General features: G+C 37.2%; 1 protein-coding gene across 2 annotated transcripts; it reads right to left on the bottom strand.

The window, feature by feature from the left end:
• Positions 1-4,195: 4,195 nt before the first annotated feature.
• On the bottom strand, positions 4,196-22,878 carry LOC129274344 (UDP-glucuronosyltransferase 2B1-like). Of its 2 annotated transcripts, XM_064108742.1 has the most exons (5): positions 22,704-22,837; positions 21,261-22,040; positions 11,438-11,669; positions 10,790-11,009; positions 6,979-7,362 (listed from the first exon to the last, which is right to left on the bottom strand). In XM_064108742.1, exons 2-5 carry the CDS (start codon positions 21,864-21,866, stop codon positions 7,074-7,076), a joined length of 1,347 nt encoding a protein of 448 aa, XP_063964812.1. In that variant the 5' UTR covers positions 21,867-22,040; positions 22,704-22,837; the 3' UTR covers positions 6,979-7,073. The 2 variants fall into 2 exon arrangements, with proteins under 2 accessions (XP_054767150.2, XP_063964812.1); XM_054911175.2 differs by having other exon boundaries at positions 4,196-7,362; positions 21,261-22,878.
• Positions 22,879-23,060: the final 182 nt, after the last annotated feature.

Genomic DNA, 23,060 nt, shown 5'->3' with positions numbered 1-23,060 from the left:
AAATGATTAAAACTATGCCAATTGTAATATTTGAACAATTATTTTTCACTAATTTGTAATAAATATTCTAAATATCCTTAACCAAGAAGAAAATATCACAAAACTCACTAATACGAAAATCCCGCCGTGTTTTCCGAACACCTCTTAATTTCGCCGCCCGATGTAGAAGGGGTCCTAAAGCTACGCACTCAATTTATCATGCAAAGAAATAGTATTTCCTGTGCCTCAATTTCTAAAATATGTCCGTATTATTATAGGAAAATATGAAATCAAAGTGAATATAACTCCGAAATTCCAAACATTTGCTGGTTTTCTCTGCATTCAAGGATTTATTGCAGCCTCTGTAGAAAAATTGAATAGGGATCGTTCGTCACAGCTTCACACACAGAGCTAGAGTGCGCATTTATTTTGCCATTGGAATTGCATGCGCGATGAGTGGTGCGTAGCTTTAGGACCCGCGTAGCTTTAGGACCCCCAACCATACATTTTTTATCACAAATTTTGTCTATGAGTACGCCTCACATACCTCTAGTCCCATCCCCTACCTTTTGCTGTTTGGCAAATGGTCGGGGATGACGAGTGGTTAGAATCAGGTAAAGTTGTCAAGATTATGTTTTAAAGAAGCACGATAAGCAGTGTAGATACATACTTTCGTCTTATTCTCCACATTTACCAAAAATACAACCCACGTTCCCCCACGCCAACTTCTCTCTTACGAGTCAAACCAACCAGCCGGCAGCCATCGCCAGTCTCGAACTCCGAGCGACAGCTCCAGTTCTTGCTCCTCCGCGGCCGCCCCGCGCCGCCGTTTGCAATTGCAAGCTTTGCTGGAGAGCTTTCCTCTTCGCTCCTGGCTTCTTGAGTGCAAATTTGTAAAATTTTGCGGGTAAAATACCACAGATACTACAGTGAAATAATCTAGAATACTATCAATTATCAAGCCATTCATTTTGTCAAGCTTACCGCTATCGTATCCGTAATCGTCAATATTGGAACTGAAAGAAACCTGCAGAAACAATTTCCACGTCGAAGCGTCCCTCGAAACAATAATATTTTTACTCAACCTAGCAAGTTTATCCCGTAGATGGCGCACTTTGATTTTGTGTTCGGGATTATGAGCAACTGATCTGAATATTTTCAATCAGTGGCATGAACCTTTTTTCAAATTTCATGACATATAATGTTTCCTTTAATTGTAACATTTGTATTACAAAAGAGAACATAACTTGTGTCATGCAAAGGCTAGGGCGGTTACCCTCGGCCTATAGTCAATATTTTTTTTCCAGGGGTGAGGCGATGCGTAGGCTTAACATTTTTGGAATAAACTTGAAAGCAATTAAATAGCAAATAGCGACCAAGCTACTACTAGGGCACTTTATCTTTTTAATATCGAAATTCAAGGGCTATAGCTGGGGCAATGACACCCAAGGGGGAGGGGGGGGGGGGATAGAAATGGTTATGAAGTGATATTATTTTTCTTATTGGGCGTCAGCGCCGAAAATTATTTTTTTCTGTTTCGGGGGACGAAATTCACGCAAAAGTAGATGCCCCCCAATGTCCATGTATTTCTGAATATTGTCACAACATCTGTCACTATTTAAGATGTTCATTGAAAAAAAATAATTTTGCTCACTCGCTTTGCCCGTTCGAAATTCTAAAGGAAATCGTCACAGGGCGTAGTGCCTTATCATTTTGGGAGATCACCAAACTATAGTGTGGAACAATTCCTAAGTCGCAAGTGAGCCAAAATTTTGATCATAAAACCCCATTTTGTGATCAACTTTGAAATAATTTTATCAAATGAATAACATGATATTTTACAATTTTAACTTTCCTTTTCTCACCTATTCGTGATCGTGGAACATTTTTTAAGAGTGAATATACATTATACATTGAAAACAATGTCAATAAATGCGGCCGTTTTAAGAGAAACCTCTAGTTTTATTATTATTATATTTTAAACTTTATATTGGAGTATTCACACACACACACACACACCCACACACACACACACACACACACACACACACATACCCACCCTTTCTCTCTCACACACATAATTATACAAAGGCATACGAAAATATCCAATAAATCTTGAATAATGAAACGGTTTATTAAATTAATACCCGAATGCGGAACGGAATCATCTTCTATTAGCAATGAACTATAGGCCTAGTAAGCTAAAAGGACAAGTCCACCCCAACGAAAAGTTGATTTGAATAAAAAGAAAAAAATCCAACGAGCATAACACTGAAAATTTCATCAAAATCGGATGTAAAATAAGAAAGTTATGACATTTTAAAGTTTCGCTTAGTTTTACGAAACAGTTATATGCACATCCTGGTCGGTATGCAAATGAGGAGACTGATGATGTCATCCACTCACTATTTCTTTTGTATTATATTATATGAAATCTTAAATATTCTAATTTTCTCCTCATTGTCAAGTGAAACAGCGATTAATTCCTCCCTGAACATGTGGAATTATCCTTGTTTAATACTATATGATTTAGTCAACTTGGTCCTTATTGTCAAATCTATAAAAATGAAATAATGCATAATTCAAACAATAAAAAATAAAAAAAAAATAGTGAGGGATGGACATCATCGACTGACTCACTCGCATGACATAGAGTTGTGCATATCACTGTTTTGTGAAAAATAAGTGGAACTTTAAAATGCCATAACTTTCTTATTTTACATCCGATTTTGATGAAATTTTCAGTGTTATTCTAATTTGGATTTTTTTCTGTTTATTCAAATCAACATTTTCAGGGGTGGACTTGACCTTTAAGTACGCATTGGCCTATAGACCTACTTTTCAAATAGCTTTAAAGGCTAGCACTCAGGGGCTGTGGACACGTTTTATAAAGCCAAGATGAGCATCGGGTGGGTGCGACCATACAGACACAAAAACACCGTCAATGACTCAATCTAATTGTCATTTTTTTAAAGGACCAATCACCCCCAACAAAAAGTTGATTTTAATAAAAGAAAAAATATTAAGAAGCATAACAGCAAAAATTTCATCAAAATCTGATGTAAAATAAGAAAATTATGATTTTTTTTAAGTGTCGCTTAATTTCACAAAACAGCTATATGCACATCCCGGTCGGTATGCAAATGAGGGAACGATGACATCACTTGCTCACTATTTATTTTGTATATGAAATATTCTAATTTCTCCTCATTGTCCTGTGGAACAAAGTTTTTTTTCTCCCTGAATTTGTGGAATTACCAGTGTTTAACATTTATAGTTCAGTCAAGTTGGTCCATATTGTCAAATCTGTAAAAATAGAAAAATTGTATAATTCAAACCATGAAAACAAAAGAAATAGTGATATCACAAACTCTCTCATTTGATTGTTACTGAGTTGTGCATATAACTGCTTTGTGAAAAATAGCGAAACTTTGAAATATCATAGCTTTCTTATTTTACGTCCGATTTTGATGAAATTTTTGCTTGTCTGATTTTTTTTTATTGATTCACATCAACATTCCTGAGGTGGACTTGACCTTTAAACGTTATAATACACGATTTCAAAACAAGTGGCGACTCCCTCGCCCTTCCTTCCCGGTTCTGTGCCCCTGGAGTTTGTAATTATCAACTTTCCTTATCTTTTGATCACATACTTAATTTCAATATAATGATACAAATGTGACTGGAGCGTGTGATCAAAGTGTGCCAAACTTTGGCTTCCTCTTTAGTTTTGTAAGGATTACAGCAGTTTCTGTTTAAACACGTGTATAATCAATCAAATCAAGTTGAAATAACAAGACACCCAGGTGCAAAAGATATAACGTATATAATGTAACAAAACAAAACACATATCACAGGGACACTATATAGAAGGAAAACGTAAACAATAAACTGGCATTTTCCGGGGGCTTTATACTTTTCACAACTTACTGCCTAAATCTGCGACATTGGTTAAGATCAGGGGCGGATCCAAGATTTGATTTTCCAAAGAGGAGGGGGGGGGGGGCACATTTTCCCCAGGAAAAATTTGACAAGGAAAATAAAAAATAAAAAGAAAGAAGGTTTCCAGCCCTCAAATTAAGGGTATTTCGTTCACGAATTTTTTTTGACGATATAAATAAAAAAGGCATTCACTTTCAAGGGGGGGGGGGGGGGGGCACACTTTTGTATTAACGGCACTTTTACAGTACGAATTTGAATTTATTTTATGTTTTTTAATTGTAGGCCTACCTCTCAGGGGGTCCGCCAGTGGATAAGATTTATCATTGCGATGAATGGGGATTTCCAGGTGAGTGCTCTATTTTTTAGATTCCGGGGTTCTTTTGAGCAATTTGGGGGCTCAATCGCCCTGACCCTCTTGTAATTTCTCTCTGATTAGAAGTTTTGCCTCACCTGCTAAGAATTGTTGAACAAATTTAGGGAATAAATTCACAACGTAAGAAATAGATTTAAATATCAAATTATATAGTGGTTGAAAACTTTAAGGTTGGTAACATATGACGTTTTAAATTATTTGTATTGTTATCTAATGTTGGAGGCCGAGAAGGAGGAGGCGGTGCAGGTATAATTTTCCATTTTCATGGGTATACTGTACTTCTTAGGGGTAGTCGATCCTTTTTTTTTTAATAGGGGCAGAAGAGAATTAAAAGGAAAAAAAAACAACAACAAAATTTTGGGCAAGCTCTGTACGCCAAAGTACAATGTTGAATTACAATGTTGAAAACTGATATTATTTGTTTGTTTAATAGTATTTTATGGCTTTCCAATACTAATAAGCATGCAGGGCCTATTTGCATTGTATAATTACAAATAATCAAATTTCAATTTTGGGGAGGGGGCAAATCGAAATGTTTATCCCATTTTTTTTTAGGGGGCGGGGGTTGGAGTGTTACCTCCCCAGCCCCCAGGAAAGATGCTTGTGAATTACTTCTTACAATCACGATGGGCCACGGTGTTCAAACTATACACAACAAAAAAAGTAAGTCCCCCCTTGAACAAACATCAATAATTTCCGAACCAATACGAGTTTTTGATATATTTTTACATGAGCGTGTAGGTAATTTTATAAGCTACCCTCTGAGTAAATGTTATGGACTTATTTTACGTCATGCTTTAGTGAGCACCGTCAGAAGGCAAAAATGTCACTTTTCAAAAGTCACAAGCCAAAAATCATGACTTTGATTCCATTTTATTGGAACTGATTCCACATTCTCATCATGAAAATCAGTCAGAGGGCTTGTAAAAGGTACTTTCTAAAAGCCGATACAATTTTTTGGCTAAATTTCACGGTTGAATAAACACAAGTCCAAATTTGCTATAATTGGATTTTTTACACATTTTCATCAATAAAAATGATAGAATATGATGACAGTTATTTTTGGGAAGAGTATCTTGAACAATATTCATCGTTTCACGGTTCAATGAACATTTATTGAAAACAAAAAATACGATTTTCAAATATCATAGGCAAGTATTGTTTCATTTTGGTAACTGAAACTGATCTTTTATCAACTTTTTCGTCATGTTCATGACCAATTAATATGCTTCAACGAATCAAAGGCGTTTAATTAAACATTCACGCTTGAATGAACATGTGAAATGTGTTTAGCTCTTTTTTGCGTTATTGGAAAAAATGCACTTTATAACTATGGATATCTGTCACAAACCTCCTTGCATGGTTGATTTGATTTGATTTTTAGGAAAATCCCAATTTTAAATGCATCAGTGAGCACACAATATTCGAAAATTATGCAAATGAGAAGAAAGTTCAAGGCCTTGGCCCCACTTTGTGCCGTATCGAATTGTTATTTTGGCGTGCGCGCCTTTTCGATAGTGTTACATTGAAACCATGTGCGAAGTTTCATGAAATAACTGTTGGCAGAAGTAACAAAAACCGTCCATGAAACAAACCCCTTATATCATCTTTGTTAAAATTTTGACTTCCTCTCTCATAGACTTGTGTACATTATGGGTGCATATGTTTAAGAATAAGTAACCCCTTATTCAATATGGTGGAACTTTTTTCACGGCTGTCTTTAGCAATGTCATTTGGCGGTAATGTTTATCAACCTATGGGCAGAATTCTGTGCAAAAATGAAATCGATTTGTTTATTTACGGATGAGTGAGCACGCATCAAAGTGGGAAAATGGGTATTTTCAATGTCACAGACTCATTTTAAAGGGTAATAAGGTGAATATTGGGGGCAAGTTCGGTTTCAAATGTCACTCTAATTGCTGTTGTTTTTATCATCCATCATTTCTATCACCACACACTTTCCGAACTTTAACATTTTCATGGTTGAGCGAGCACATTCGAAACTTAAGAATGAATACTCTTTATACTGCATAAATGTATTCTATTCCTAACAATTTCTCATGATCAGTTTAATTTATGGACGAATCAGTGGTGGATCCAGAATTTAGAAATGGGGGAGGGGCCTATAATCGGGGGAGCCATCATCATTCTCAAATTTTAATATGACCTAACAAGTTATAGAGGATACTACCGAAAACCCCTATGATGGTACGTCACAATACAGGGGCCGGGGAACGGTTTTCAAAGTATGGGGGAGGGGCTGAGCCAAAAGTGGGGGGGGGGGGGGGGGGCTGACCTATGCAAAAATCACAATCGTATGGTTATTTTTACATTTTTGTAAATGCTTTTGGAAAAAAAAAGTGGGGCCCCACCCCGCTTCCGCGGCCCCTGCGATATTGTGCTCACTCAACCATGAACATACGATATCAAAATTGTGTGTGGAGTGGCTAAATGATGGATAGTAAATCAGCATAACAACATAAAATTCACCTAAAACAACTTTTGCCCAACTTTGTATTTGCACAATCTGAAAAACGACTCTTGTGACTTTCAAAAATTGTCATTTTTAATTCAATCTTTAATTACTCATGCATGACCCAGCCGATCAATCTTATTTTTCCCTAGGAGTTGCGTAATGAGTGTAGAAAACCACCTATATATACGAAATATCATATCTCAAATTAACTCCGTTCAAAAGTTACAGCAATTTGATTTAGGGGGGACTTACTTTTTTTGTTGTGTATATATCAAAATAAAAATACACTCAATTGAAATGCATTCAATCACCCTTTTCTTTATTATTGGTTATAAAAATAATTCTACGACAGCTTCTTAAACATAAAAGCAAAGTATAGCTAATGAATGCTACAAGTAGACAAATGATTGAGAAAAGGAACGCAACCACATCAAGGCTGTGGTAAACTACAAATGACAGTTCTCCTGCAGGCGATCTCAGGTAATCTCCGCCATATTTGATCACGTGATCTATCCAGAATGCTGCTCTTTCTCGAGCTGTCATTGGGTTGTTCCTGTTGACTGCCGAGACATGTTTCGCGACGTTTCTATACCTGGAGAGATGAAGGGAAGAATGGAACAGCTTGGTGAAGTATATTATGCAGTCGTAAATATTGTTCAATAATGACAATCATGAGAATAAAATTGGAAACAAAGACAATCATCATTAATAAGAGTGATCAGATAATAAAGGATAATCAGAACATTGTACTCGTAAACATGATCGATTATCCTAACACTGAAAAAAATAAATTATTATAACTTTGCATTGACGACATTGTTGTTCCATCGTAAACTACCGTTCCTATCATCAAATAGAAACAATTTCTAAGGAGGCCTGTTAGAAATTAGAATACTGATGTAGTGTTTGATTCACTATTTGAATGTATACAGTTTTATTCATTGGTCTGCGAGCAATATTTTTCGAGTGACTAACTATGCGTATACAAAAAGTTTACACTTAGAAAATGCCCTGGGAATTAAAAAATATACAACACGTGGATAATTTTCACATATAATCTTGGGTTTGGTTCTCATCTATCTAATAAAAGTAAAAGTTTTGACAGAATGTTACACTCGAGTGAGCACTTTCCATTGTTGTAAAGCTCGCAGAAATCTGTTTGCGCAGAAATGTTCGTTTTCACGTTGTGTCAAGGGGAAAGGGCGAAATCAACTTACCCTGGGAAACATTTCTTACACATTTCACTTGCACTTTTAGTCAGTTAAAATAAGACGGATACATTCAAGCATTTTGTAAAAAATTTGCCACCCAGATTGAAATTTCAACACTTAGTAAGCACAACCTTTACAATTTTTGTGCCAGCTGGATCTAAGGACATAACTGAATCTGAACAAAAGTTTATATCAGACATCTCACGCATTTTCACTAAGTTTTTATTATTTAAAGTGGGTTTACATTTTATTTTTCTTTCAATACATGTTTCTCCACACTTTTCCCAAGCTTGACAATAATTAACAAAATCAAAATCAAGCCTAAGCAATTTCATGTAAAGCAAATACCGTCACGATGGCCTCGGTGTGTGGGGGAGTGGGGCGCAATGCACTCTGCGAAGTGTTTTGTGCAAGGAAACAAATTAAACAAGGTAAAATATTTCTTCAAATCAATTTTACCTGCTAAATTCCAAGTGTTCTTCATGAGTAAGGTCGACTTTTATTCGCATAACTATTTCAAAGTTCTGCGCAAAACATTTTCACTAACTTTTCAAAAGTAAGTGGTGCTCACTCAAGCGGAAATATTTGTTCGACAGTTATATCGTCATTTGGTTAAATGGATCTGTTGAATGTTAAAATGTGGATAAATATTCAGGATATCACAAACACAAAAGGTGTGATTCATAATGCCCATATTTACCAGTGTGACAAAGATTTACACCAGTAGCGTTCGCAGGATTTTTGAAGGGGGGGGGGGTATCAAGCTGAATTAAATATTGGCAAGCAAACCACATATTTTACGTCGTACCCCCCAAAAATTCACAAACCCCCCAAAAGGTTTTTTTGAATAATTTTTTAGGGGGGTCGGGGGGCTTGGGTATCAAAAATATTTCAGGAGGGGAGGGTTGAACACCTGCGTACGCTACTGTTTTACTCTGTGAATACCTGGGAAATGTGAGTGTTAACTAAGGGTGTGCTAATTATCATTAGAACTGTAGTACTCTACGTTGTAAAAGTGCTCAAACCTAATATACATGTGTGGAGAAAAGTCCATAGTGTGGATACTTCGATAGTGTGAGTGTCAACAGTCTGTGCACATAGTGGACTATGTGGAGATGTGATTCACATTATAACTGTGCTCAAACTCATACCGGTGATGTGAATATAATTCCACAGTGAGTAAACGTGAATGATGTGAGTGTTCACAGTATGTGCTCACAGAGGACTATATATAGATGTGATTCACATTATAACTGTGCTCAAACTCATACCGGTGATGTGAATATAATTCCACAGTGAGTAAACGTGAACGATGTGAGTGTTCACAGTATGTGCTCACAGAGGACTATATGAAGATGTGATTCACATTATAACTGTGCTCAAACTCATATCGGTGATGTGAATATAATTCCACAGTGAGTAAACGTGAATGATGTGAGTGTTCACAGTATGTGCTCACAGAGGACTATATGAAGATGTGATTCACATTATAACTGTGCTCAAACTCATACCGGTGATGTGAATATAATTCCACAGTGAGTAAACGTGAACGATGTGAGTGTTCACAGTATGTGCTCACAGAGGACTATATGAAGATGTGATTCACATTATAACTGTGCTCAAACTCATACCGGTGATGTGAATATAATTCCACAGTGAGTAAACGCGGACAATGTGAGTGTTCACAGTATGTGCTCACAGAGGACTATATGAAGATGTGATTCATATTATAACTGTGCTCAAACTCATAATGATAATGATAAATGATGATGATAAATCCATAATTTATTGTTCGTAATAGACATGAAATGAAATACTCCGAAAATTTGCTTTGCCCAATTGATCGTGGGCCCGGCAGCCGCTGTGCAGCGCCAGATCGACGAGGCTCTATCCCTTTAATCGTTGAACGCCAAACAGGGTAGCAGCAACTCCCATCTTTTAACGTCTTTTGGTCTGACGCGGCCGGGGTTTGAACCCCCGACCTCCCGGTTGTGAGACGGACGCTCTATCATACCGGTGATGTGAATATAATTCCACAGTGAGTAAACGTGAACGATGTGAGTGTTCACAGTATGTGCTCACAGAGGACTATATGAAGATGTGATTCACATTATAACTGTGCTCAAACTCATACCGGTGATGTGAATATAATTCCACAGTGAGTAAACGTGAACGATGTGAGTGTTCACAGTGTGTGCTCACAGAGGACTATATGAAGATGTGATTCATATTATAACTGTGCTCAAACTCATACCGGTGATGTGAATATAATTCCACAGTGAGTAAACGTGAACGATGTGAGTGTTCACAGTGTGTGCTCACAGAGGGCTATATGAAGATGTGATTCATATTATAACTGTGCTCAAACTCATACCGGTGATGTGAATATAATTCCACAGTGAGTAAACGTGAACGATGTGAGTGTTCACAGTGTGTGCTCACAGAGGACTATATGAAGATGTGATTCATATTATAACTGTGCTCAAACTCATACCGGTGATGTGAATATAATTCCACTGTGAGTAAACGTGAACGATGTGAGTGTTCACAGTGTGCACACACAGGGGACTATATGACGATGTGATTCACATTGTAAAATAGTAAAAGGGCATTTTTTGCCCAACTATTTTAAGAGTGAATCACTGATTATTCATGTTGACAATAGTGGACTATGTGAAAATGTGATTCAAATGCTCAAATCAAACAGTGCAAACGTAATTTCACATTGTGAACACATTGCGGGGCAATCTGTGACACACTGCTTTTCCAGCATAGTTTCCATATGGACCATGCTGCGATACAACTTACCTTGGGTCATTGATGAGGTCCTTTAGAGTCTCATATATAATTTCGGCGTTCAAGTTGTTTTTATCCAGCTTTCGTCCCATCCCCCTTCCTACTACTCTGGCTGCTACGTCATACTGATCACCATACAGGGGTACGATGGCAATAGGAACACCGTGGTAACAGGCTTCTTGGAAACCATTGTTGCCGCCTTGATACATGAACACTCGTGTCTTTGGATGACCTACAATAAATGGTGGCGCCATAACATTTTGTTAGGGTAGAGGGAAGGAGGTAGGGGGAGGGGTGTAAGACGACTTTATGGTGACGTCAAGTGTTCTCAATTGAATGATAATTATAAAGTTACACGGCCTAACGATACTAGCTCTCTTATTTTATACTCTTCGTTCACCCCTCTCGAGGGGGAGGGGCTTGAAATCGCATTTCTTCCCATTTCTCACTATTTTTCTTCTCCTCATTTTTAAAGGGGTAACTTTCGGATGCCTATATTTAGTTTGTTACAATTCAATATCGATATAGTCATTAAAATTGATTGATATTGTTGATATTGATATATTTTGTTATCATAAACATTGGAGCAATGCTCCTAAGAAAAAAAAACTTTAAAAGTGAAGACCAAAAATAAGAAGGAAAAGGGGAGAAATAGCTCACCTAGTAAGTCATTTTGCGGTACCCACGGCATTAACCTAATGTTTGACGGCAGTTCAAGGTCATTAGGTGGGTCCACCAACTGCCAGATAACCTTTTGTGGTAACCTTCCAAAAGCGTCCGCAAACATTTCGACGAAACCCGGTGTGAGTTTAGCAACTGCGGAGAAGTAGGTCCCCAGAGTAAAAAGGATGACGCCATCATCTCCTGAGCTCTGCATAAAATCTTCCAATTCCTTTAACAAAAATAAAATGAAGTGGTGCATTGGGAAAGATTTGCCCGAATGGAATTTATCTGAATGACGAAATTCTAAGAAATAAATTTAAGGTTTGGACTTTGGAATAAAAGTATAAATATATATCAATTGATTTTTCTAAAATTGCTGTAGCCTTTTGCTTGAATAGGTATATTGATGAAATTAGAAATGAATGTTGCAAGAAAAGATTTGTTACAGAAAGAAGCCTTTTGAGTTCGCGTCAGGTTGACTGATAAACAGATCCTGTAAAGCCATTTGGGAACGGTGACACAGTGAAAATAAACAACGAAAGGGGTAGAAGAGAGATATATGTCATGTTAAGAGTTCAATAAATACCAAACATATACAAGTATCTGTTGCATCGAGTCTGATTAGATATATTTGAAAAACAGACATAGTTACCTAATATTCCATTGAGAGAGTGTGTCGAAGGTGTGAATGTATGAGGTCAAGTGAAGTGAATATGGGTTTGTGTTTCGGAGGGGGAGGGGGGGGGGGGTTATGTGATGGATGTATCACCCGTCCCAATTGGCGTTACAGGCCACAGCACCTATATAGCTTAGCTACGTCACTTTACCCCTACACAGTTTAGTATGATTCATTAGTATCTTGATTACTTGATTACCTAATTATCTGATTATTTGTAATTTCCTTGCTATTTATAGTTGTATGTTTATTATGTTGATTACCGCACAAATACTAATATGAATTATACGAATTTATTTCCCAGCGCATGACATTTTTTTCCTTCATATTTTCATATTTATACACTCTAAAAAAACGAAGAGCTAATTTAGGTCTTAAAGAGCGTGTATAGTGACTGCACTTCAGAGTGCTGATTTGTCTAGTTCAAATATGAACGGGGGGGGGGGGGTGGCAAAACGTAAAAAGGTGTAATAATCTCATAATCCCTATTTAAACAGTGCGAGCGCGAAGCGCGAGCTGAAATTTTTTGGAATTTCATGTATTTTATTCTGAAAATTGAATATTCTGGGAAATGTTTATGAACTTGAACAAGATGCGTATGTAACTAGATAATTACTGTGAGCGCGAAGCGCGAGCAGAAATTTTAAATATGGGTTCTGGCTTGATCGAAAAGGGCCTGTTATACCCCTTTTCCACTAGGGCCAGGACAAGGCGCGGAATGTAATAATTGCAATCCGCGACCCTTCCGCAACCTGTCCGGACATTCCTGGGAGTGTCCGCACGCTGTCCTAAACCCTTCCTGGTGTTCGGGAAATCAAAATTTGTCCGCATCCAAATTTTGGTCTCGACCAAAATTTCGACGCGGATATTGAATTCCTGACACCTTCGGGACCTTGTCCTAACGATGTCCTGATGATGTCCTGCCCTTCCTAAACCCTTCCGCGTCTTCCGGAAACCATCCGCGATCAGGTCAGCTTCAGGTAGCAAAGAAGAAGCCATGCGGAATGCTTCAGGAACGTGCGGATTGGAATAAGAAGGCACGCGGACAGTTTCAGGAACGTGCGGACAGGAATAAGAAGGCAAGCGGACTGTTTCAGGAACGTTCGGACTGGAATAGGAAGGCAAGAGGAGTGATTCAGGAATGTGTGGATCCAATGCTAATACATGTATGTATGGAACGAGTACACAAGTAGCAAAAGCCATTTGTGGTCAGTGCGCTAGATGGGGCAACGGGATAATACAAGACAAGTAACGAAGTACGGGGTCAAGGGGCCTAATTATATCGCTAAACAAACCTGAGAACTTAATATTTCAAGCAGTGTTTTAAAACATATTACGCGAGCGCGAAGCACGAGCTGATTCTTTTTTTTTGGGGGGGGGGGGGGGTTACAGACTTGAAGGAGTAATATTTCAAACATTTTCTACTGATCGGAAAAGTGGACTTTTCAAATATTTCTTGCAATAGTTAAGCTGGCAGTGATGCGAGCAGATTATTTCGTTCTGTACTGAACATAAAAAGACGTTTCATGCAACGTTTGATTATGAACTAGAGTATTTTAATGTACTCGACAGAAAAAAGGACCGTGTAAGCAGCGCTTGATTTTACGAATAGGACAAATATCATAACAAAATTAATAATACAGGTATGGATTTCAAACTGAAATTCAAGTTGATATTCCTATTGCCTTTTAAACACTTTGTTTGATCGTGAATGAGATGTCATTAATAAGAAATAATAATAATACATGATAGCAAGTTTATAAATATCGCTTTTCTCAGAACGGCTCAAAACGATTTACAGCATATCATTACCCCAGGATTAATTTCAATCCCGCATGAAAAGTGCACAATTTCCACACCCTGGGAAGCATTCCTTGCATTCATCGTAGCCTCAAAATGGCGCTGGCAAATTCAAGCATACAATAACTTTCGCATCCAACCGCGTACCCATTTAGCACCTGGGTCGAGAGTGGCAAGGTGTGCAATATGTCTTGCCAAAGGACGGTATATAGACCTCAGTGGGAATCGAACACACGACTCTCCGTTTACAAGGCGGGAGTCAGAACCACTACACCACGACTCTTGAAAAATAGGCCTTCCTGAAAAAAAGTCGTGCACAGAACATGTTTCTCATAAACATAAAATATGAGCGCGAAGCGCGAACTTCTTTCTATTATCAAGGACGAAAAAGAAAAGACAAAAAGTCTTAAGTATTTTTCGTAAAAATGAACAGCAAGCACAATCTTCTTAAATAATTAAACTATTGAAAGTATGAAGAGCGAAATGAACCATTAATTTTTACAAATTGACCTAGCTGAAACGCTGATATTCTCCCCGTCTGTCAATTTCTTCACTCTTCTTCCTCTTTTCCACTCTTATTTGGTTATTCAATTTTTCCTTTTTTACGCAGCCAATGTAGGGCGTAGCGATCGCATTCGGCCTCCTGGAATTGCCCATTAACATTTTCTTTCTTAGTCTATATTTTAATTGGTACAAGAGGAGGCAAAGGCGATTAGACACTGGATTCACAATTTCGTTCAAAAATTAAAACTGATATTTCTAATCTTACACATTCATAGTCTCGGCCAATTATTTTCTGTTCATTATCGCGATTTTTTTCCTACTTGATTCTATTCATTCATCTCCTTTGTTTGTTCCAATTTATTTTGTGCTGTTTGTATATCTCTTTAATACTGGAAGGGGTAAGCCAGCAGGAGGGAGAGAAGGGCCGTATCAGCACGGCATGCCCCCTTTGTTTTTCTTTTCCACCATATCATTTTTTAAGTTTCCCTTTCCATTTCACTTATTTTTCTTCTGTTTGTACTTTTTTAAAGGGGGAAGCAAGACCACCTTGCCCCCTGGTCCGCATGTGCCTGTCGAATGCAATTTGCATCCTAACTTCCCATTTTTTTCCTCTTTTGTAATATATGTATTAATTTGTACATCTATTTGCCAAAAAAGTGAATTGAATTGAATTAAATTTGTGGAAAATTATTAGACAGTAATGTTATAAAGGGAGCCTCGACTTTGCTATGAACGTATGCATTCCTTTTAAAGTTACCTTAGATCCGAGATAATTTATTTTCATGTATAAAAATGCACAAAATCTGCTTTCAAAAAGTGAATACTACATTACACCGACAGACACAATTGTTTTTAGCCTACATATTTTTAACAATCAAATAATAGCGCGAGCTGAATATTTCTTACATTCCCAGCTAAATACAGGGCATTCTAAGCACCTTTTAAAATCACGAACAGGATAGGGGTAAATGACTATACACTTGATGTGAGCGCGAAGCGCGAGCCGAAACGAAATTCGACATCTCACGTTTTGTAATTCAGGAAAAGGATGGATAATTGGATAAATGGATAACATTCCTACATTAATGATTTGATAATCTGATCTGAAACTGGAACAAGATTCGTATCTAAATAAACATGCGTGCGTGTGTTTAGACTCAAACCTAGAATCTTGAATTTTAATTACATTCTTTAGTATAATATCAATAATAAGAGCGCGATGCGCGAGCTAAAGATATTTGATTTTCCGATCTAAAAAAAAAATTATTTAAGCGCAAATACGAATTGGATATGGATCGCGCTTAATACATGATGCGAGTGCGAAGCGCAAGTTGATATTTTTATCAATATCATATATTTTGAGTTGCGACCGGGACATATTTTTTTTTGTCAAGAGATGAAACTTGTCTATATTCCGTTCTGAAAAAAAAAACGGACAATGATTATTAGGAAATCATGAAAATATTATGATCTTACTTATTAATCTAATAACCCCAATGAGGGCGCAAAATTGATATCAAGGTCAGAAAACTGGACATTTCGTAATCATGAATAGGATGCATGGGTTGATATAATTTTAACAAGAAAAATGCGAGCCGAAAATTTTGATAAACTGTCATGAAAGAGGAATTTAGAATAATTTGTTACAATTGATATAGGTATACATAACTCCCCAATCAAAATACAAGTGCGCAGCTTTAGCTGATACTATTCAGAATCAGACCAGCCTAAAAAGGGATATTTTTCAAAAAATTATGGAATAAACAAAGAGATTAGTTACTTGACGAATCAAATAATGCTAGTGCGTAGCGCGAGCATAAAATGTTGATACTTAGACCATAAAATATAGTCATTTTACAGAAAATTATAAAATCTATTTGTAAATCAAACAAATTGAAAACTCAGTGTCCGAGAAATATTTTGTATATTTACTTCAAAACTTTATATTTCAAGCTCAATATAAGTATATTGAGCAAGTTATGTATCTCATAGATTAGGCAATGCGAGCACAAAGCGAACGAAAATTTAAAATAGTGACATGAAATACCCCCCCTTCATCTTATTTTATTCACTCGTCTTTCTCCTCTTATTTTTCCTCATTTTCTCTTCTCTTTTCTCTTCCTTTTCCTCTCTTTCCATTTTTTCTTGTTTGCTCGTTTAAAAAAGTGAGGGGACGCGTCCCCCTGTCCCCCTGGGATTTCCACCAATGGTATGCAATTTGATTTGAAATAAAAGAAAATCCTATAAAGTCTTTGTAGTCGAAAAATGTTTAAAAATAGCGTAATTTCATGACGAATTACTTCATTCTCGCCTGCTCCTAATTCGGATTTAATAACAAAATCAAGGTTTCTTTCAAAAAAAAAACGCACCCCAAACCCCAAATAACACCCCTAAATTCATAAAAAATATATGAACGATAATTTTCTTGGAGTATTTGCAAGTTGTCCTAAAATTATCCTGATTGTCCTAGTCCTTGAATTTACCAGTCGTGACGTTGTCCTAAATGTCTCCGGTTCAAATCTATTTAGATAATCTTGTCCCAGGACAGTCCCAGGAATGTCCTACGACAATACGCAGACAGTCCTGGTCGTGTCCTAGGACAAGATCATTTACATAATCTTTTACGGAATTTGGTTGCGGACAGCATGCCGAAATGACAAAAGTTGCTTCCGCAACCCTTCCTGGTCTTGTCCGCGCCCTAGTGGAAAACCGCCTTTAAGGACGTTTTGCAGTTGGCCATTAAGACGATACGTATTTCAATTATTAAATAATGCGAGCGCGAAGCGCGAGCTGATTTTTTTTGGACATTCCGGTAAGAATGGTCGAAGGGGGTTGATATGCAAGAAAGTGCAGAACACAAAGTAGTGCTGCATGCATGCAAACTTGGAATGGGCTGAAAAGCACCACTGTTACATAATAGGCTGTGTGTTCAAAACCACTGGAGCGAGACTAATGAATTTTTTACCGAAGTTAGAACATGGGATGGGCTTCCTATATCTATACATTTCATTTAGAATTTCTTTTATTTTTTGAAGTAATTCAGCCGCATATCAGAGGGACATTTTTTTTTTTTTTTTTTTTTTTTTTGGGGGGGGGGGACGCGCTGTATAGAGTGAAATCAACAATTACTCATTGAATCATTACATTTACATCAAGTTATTCAGTGTAATTACATGAATGACAGTCATAATTTTAATGATTTACAGTGTTTTTTTTTAGTGCATGGAGGACGTGCATTTTTGTATATCACAAGGGAGATAATTGAATACGACGGCAGCAACATATTCAAAAGATTTTTTTCATGATCTGTCCTAGGGCAGGGTTATGGACATAGTTCAGAATATCGTGTTTTATAAGTTACATTACATTTGCAGATAAGTGGACCCAGATAGGCTGGGGATAAATCGTTTTGTATTTTGAAAGCAAGAACACAAAATTTAATACGTTCCTCCACTGTTTGTCATTCGAGTTTAGACATCAATTCATGTAGGGGAGTAAGATAGTCCCCATTCAACACTATTCGGGCATACTTATTCTGCAGTTTTTGTATCTTTTATGTTGGTTTTTGCACAGCTTCCCCAAGATGTACAACAATAATCAATGTATGGTAAAATCATGGCAAAATATGAATTCTTAGGAATCCTAGGCGGAAGGAATTGTTTGATGCTCTTGATACAACCTATCGTAAGAGATATTTTAACAATGATACTAGATTCATGTTCTCCCCACGTCATGCCAGAGTCAAATGTTACACCCAAGTATTTGATCATATTAACATTTTCTATGGGATCATCTCTATATTTTATCAATTAAGCAACATTTTTCAATCTTTCCCTTTGACCAAATGCCATGACTTTTGTCTTTTTTAAATGCAAATGCATACCGTTCAGGGGCGGATCCAGCTTTTTATAAAGGGGGGGTTGGGGTGGTATGCGAGGGAGCGTAGCGACCGAGTCCAAGCGAGCGGAGCGAGCGAGGGGGGAGGGTGTGGGAGGGGGATGTCCCCCCTCCCACAGTAGGGAATTTTTTTGAAAATCTGTGTGTGAAAATGGCGTTTTCTTGCATCTAAAACACCACTCTTTTTGGTATAGAGGTGTCCTCAAAAAAGCTGATGGGGGGGGGGGGGGCAAGGGACTCTGTGACATTTGTTCGCCCAACCCCCCCCCTCCCCCAAAAAGAAATAATAATAATAATAATAATAAATGAAATAAATACATAGAAATAGAATAAAATAAAATTACAAGTTTAAAAAAAAGATAAGATTTAAAAAAATGGTCCCCGGATTTTTTTTTTTTGGGGGGGTTGCAACCCCCCCAACCCCCCCTCTAGATCCGCTTCTGCCGTTAAGGTTGAGCCAGTTTTAGATGACATCAAAATCACTTTGCAGGTTTTTTGAACCTCCTTAGATAATACATCATGACAAAACAAAGTATTAGTATCATCTGCATAAAGACAAATTTTGGAATTAACATTCAAATTCAAGATACATATATCATTGATGAAAATACAAAATATCAATTGATGTAATATGGATCCCAGTGGGACGCCTGATCAAATGTTTACACTTTCACTGATACAATTATTTACTACGACAAACTGCCTCCTGTTCTGTTAAATATGCTTTCATCCAATAATATTCGTTACCCTAATTCCATAATACTTCAGTGTTTCAAGAATTAAATTGTGTGGTATAACATCAAACGCTTTACGTAAATCGAGGAAAATACCTCCGATCATTCGCCCCTGATCCATTTTATCAAACGAATATTCTGTAATTTCAGTTAGACATGTAGTAGTAGAATGCAAAGGTGTTAAGACCTGACTGGGAATTCGTTAGCAATTTGTTTTCATTCAAGTATTCATAAAGTTGATTGTGGATTGCTCTTTCGAGTATTTTAGACAAGGCAGGTAGAACAGATATGGGTCTCAACATGATACGATCCTCCTTTATGTATTGGAGTAATTATTGCCGTCTTTAAATCTCTGGGAATAGTACATGTAAAGTCATATTGTATAAATATACCAATGGTTATACTAAAAAACGAGCATCCAGTTTAAGAAACTTGGGATGTATGCCATCTACTCCTACAGCATTTGAACAATCAATGTTTGACAATGCCTTAAAAATCTTTTAAATCTTTTTTATTTAACTGAATTTAAATTCACATTCAGGTAAAGGAAATGTTTGTAAACTACTTAATGCATAAACTGATGTGTCATCCGGAAGAATCTGTAATCTCAGTCCTACGTCATTAAAGGCTTTGTTTAAAACCTTGGCTATTTGTTTTGTAGGTATCTGTTCATTTCCCCATTGTAATTTTGTTATCATTATTTCATTTTTTTTTTCTTTGGTATAAGTTTTGAAAGAACTCTCCAATTCTTCTGAATAATACCAAAGTTTTGAAATTCATTCTGATAGTATTTCTTTTTCAAAAGCTTATTCAAATGTTTTGCTCTATTTCAAAAATGTTGAAATGTTTTGCCACTAAGGTATTAGTTTGGTTTTCGGAATTGTTTTCGACAGTAATCCCTTTATCGTGCTAGATTCAGATAGCCATCATTGTACCCCTCTTTGCCTAAGGCACACTGATATAAATGGGGCATGTCTATCACAAATTTCCAACAGAGTATTTCTAAAACAACTCCATAATTTTTCTACATCCTGACCAGACAGCCAGATGAATAAAATTCATTCCAGTCAATGTTGCTCATATCTTCTTTAAATTTGTCAAAATCAAAATGTTTGAACGAGCGAAATTTGCTTATCGTTGGAGAAAGAGGATGATATTTACCTTTAATGACAGAAAATATTACATAGTGAACACCTAAACCTGTTATCTGTACCCCTGATTTAAAGGCACTTTCCCTAAGTGAGTCAGAAATACAAATTAAATCAATAAGTGATTAACTGTTGGGCGTAACTCTCGTGGGTTCAGATGTAACCTGTGTCATCTGCTCAGTCATACATAGATTTTAAAAAACTTTTTTTTGACAGATTATTATCAGTTAACATGTTACAGTTAAAACCCCCAAGAATAATAACTTTGCAAATACTTTCTCGAGATTTTGTTCTAAGCCTTAAAGAATTGTAAGTGACCTTCAGGTTTCCTATGTAATATACCAATGAACAGTGAGCTGCTATTAGCACGCAGCAATTCGAGCCCTAATATTGCTAATTTTACAGGTTCAAGATGTTTTCTTCTCACGTATAGGCATGGTAGGAAGTATTTTCAGATAATACACCCCATTCCTCCTCCATGGGTGCCCCTATCTCTTCTCTCAAACGTATATTCTTTTACAGAAAATAAACTCTCAGAATATCTGTCAACCATGTTTCAGATAAACTGAATATATCATACTGATTATTATTAAGCAAGTTTTGTACACCAGCAACCTTATTTAGTAGACTCCTTACATTGAGATGAGCAAGCTTGTTGCCTTTAATTGTGTTTAATTAAAATTGCTATTCGACTCATATATATATATATATATATATATATATATATATATATATATATATATATATATATATACATATAAATATATGTATTTGTAAGAATTACAAGCATGTGTGGTGGCCGTTTTGATGGGCCTTTAGATGGAACAATTTAGATTTTGGGCCTATGATCGAGGGTTTTTGGACTGTTTAAAACTGACAAAGGTAACGAGTATGGGGAATATGATGCCCGACCAAAGTGATGTGCATTATTTCTCAGATGATGATGATGATCCTTGTTATTTGCTAAGGAATCTTGATTTAAAAAACTATAACAAGGAGCCCTAGAGAATGCTATATTTCGAATATAGGGATGTGCTGAAAAATATATTTTCTTTTGTTACCTGGTTTAGTTCCTTCGCGGGAGAGGCAGTTAGTCCTCCGACTGGAATGAAATTTGGAGCTAAAGGAAATGGAAATTCAGACGAAAAATCCATGCTCAAGAGAGACAAATCAATTCTTTTATGCCAATTGTAAAAGTCTGCACTGTCAGGATTGAGTCCAACATTCTTCGCAAGTTCGGAATAGAAAGGTCCTGTGAACAAATGGCCAAGGATCAATAACTGAGCGGTTTGCAGAAAGTTAGACACCCTCTGAAAGAAAGTCATTTTGTTGGTAATCCCTGACATGAGCTCTGGCTGATAGGAAGGGTTGTAAGCTGAACCCATGAGGTAAAGGAAGATCGCTTGTGGAGGAGTCGGACTAACAGTTACCATCGTTAAGTTCCTGGTCCAGTTCAGGTTCTGTTCGATCATTTCCTTGATCATGAGTCCACATGGCCAGGTGATGTCCATGACAATGGCGTCCATCTTCTCAAGGCGTTTCATCAATATGCCATTTTTCAATATCGCCTCGCAGTCTTTGGTAAGTGTCCGCATGAAACGTGTAACAATATCCATCATCTGGTCTTGGGCCCCTTCCATTGCCTTTATGTTAAACTGGTAGAACATGTCTCGTACATCTTCAAGGGATCTGTCATGATGGTCAAATACCTCGAAGGAAAGATTCGCGTATTTGGGATCGGATGTACGGTGTTCGAATGCTCTACTAATAAGACATGTCACATTGTGGCCATTGTCTACGAGTCCTTGTCCAATAGAGGCACCCAACAAGAAATGACTGCCCTCCCCGTAGAGTGAGGATATCAAGATATTGGAACCAACAACATTTGAAACTTTTCCGATGGAGAGTAGGCCTACCCAAATCCCCATTAGAATTGAAACAGACACCATTTTAACTCTTTGCCAGTTTTGCTTGACTAGAGTAACATACAGCGGACTGCCAACTGTCACATTTCATTCACCATACACACAGAGAGCATTAGTCTGTTTTCATTTTACACGTTCACAATAATAATGTGTTCATCGCATTGTAGAGGAGAGTAACACAATGCTTTACTTTACAATAACCCAATCAAAAAATGGCCGAGCTATTCATCAATTTAAAGAAGAAATCATGCAGAACGTACGTGGTGTTAATCTTTTATCATATACACCGTATTTACACAGTGACTCGGCTCGAAGGTTCGACACGCGAGCCGTACTCAAAACGGCGATTTTATGCTGTGTAAACGCGATCAGTTTGATCTTCGAGCCGTGTCGAACACTGTTTTTTGGTCCGCCAAAAACATAGGTTTCAACCCGTGAGACGAGTCAGATTCGCCTATGTTTTCGTGTATTTTGGTTCGGATGTTCGGTGTTCGAATGCTCTACTAATAAGACATGTCACATTGTGGCCATTGTCTACGAGTCCTTGTCCAATAGAGGCATCAAACAAGAAATGACTGCCCTCCCCGTAGAGTGAGGATATCAAGATATTGGAAGCACCAACACTTTATACTTTCCCCAAGAAGAGTAGGCACATCCAACTCCACATCCAAACTGGAACCAGCACCATGCTTAACGACTGAACCATGTGAACTGAATTAAACTGACTACCGTATTTGGTCCCAATACCTAATGCAGATTCCCATTTTGCAATCAGGGGATTGGAAGGGATTTAGTATTAAAGGGAGCTCCAAGGTTGGTAGGGCCCATAAAATATTAATCCGGTTAAGAAAAAGGTAAAATATAACACTTTATAGACAGATACGAGTGTAAATCAAATCACCCTCCCACCCACACTCCCCATATACACACACACTT

This window comes from Lytechinus pictus, chromosome 13 (assembly GCF_037042905.1).
Source record: "Lytechinus pictus isolate F3 Inbred chromosome 13, Lp3.0, whole genome shotgun sequence".
NCBI lineage: Eukaryota > Metazoa > Echinodermata > Echinoidea > Temnopleuroida > Toxopneustidae > Lytechinus > Lytechinus pictus.
This window is presented reverse-complemented; position numbering and strand designations above follow the sequence as displayed.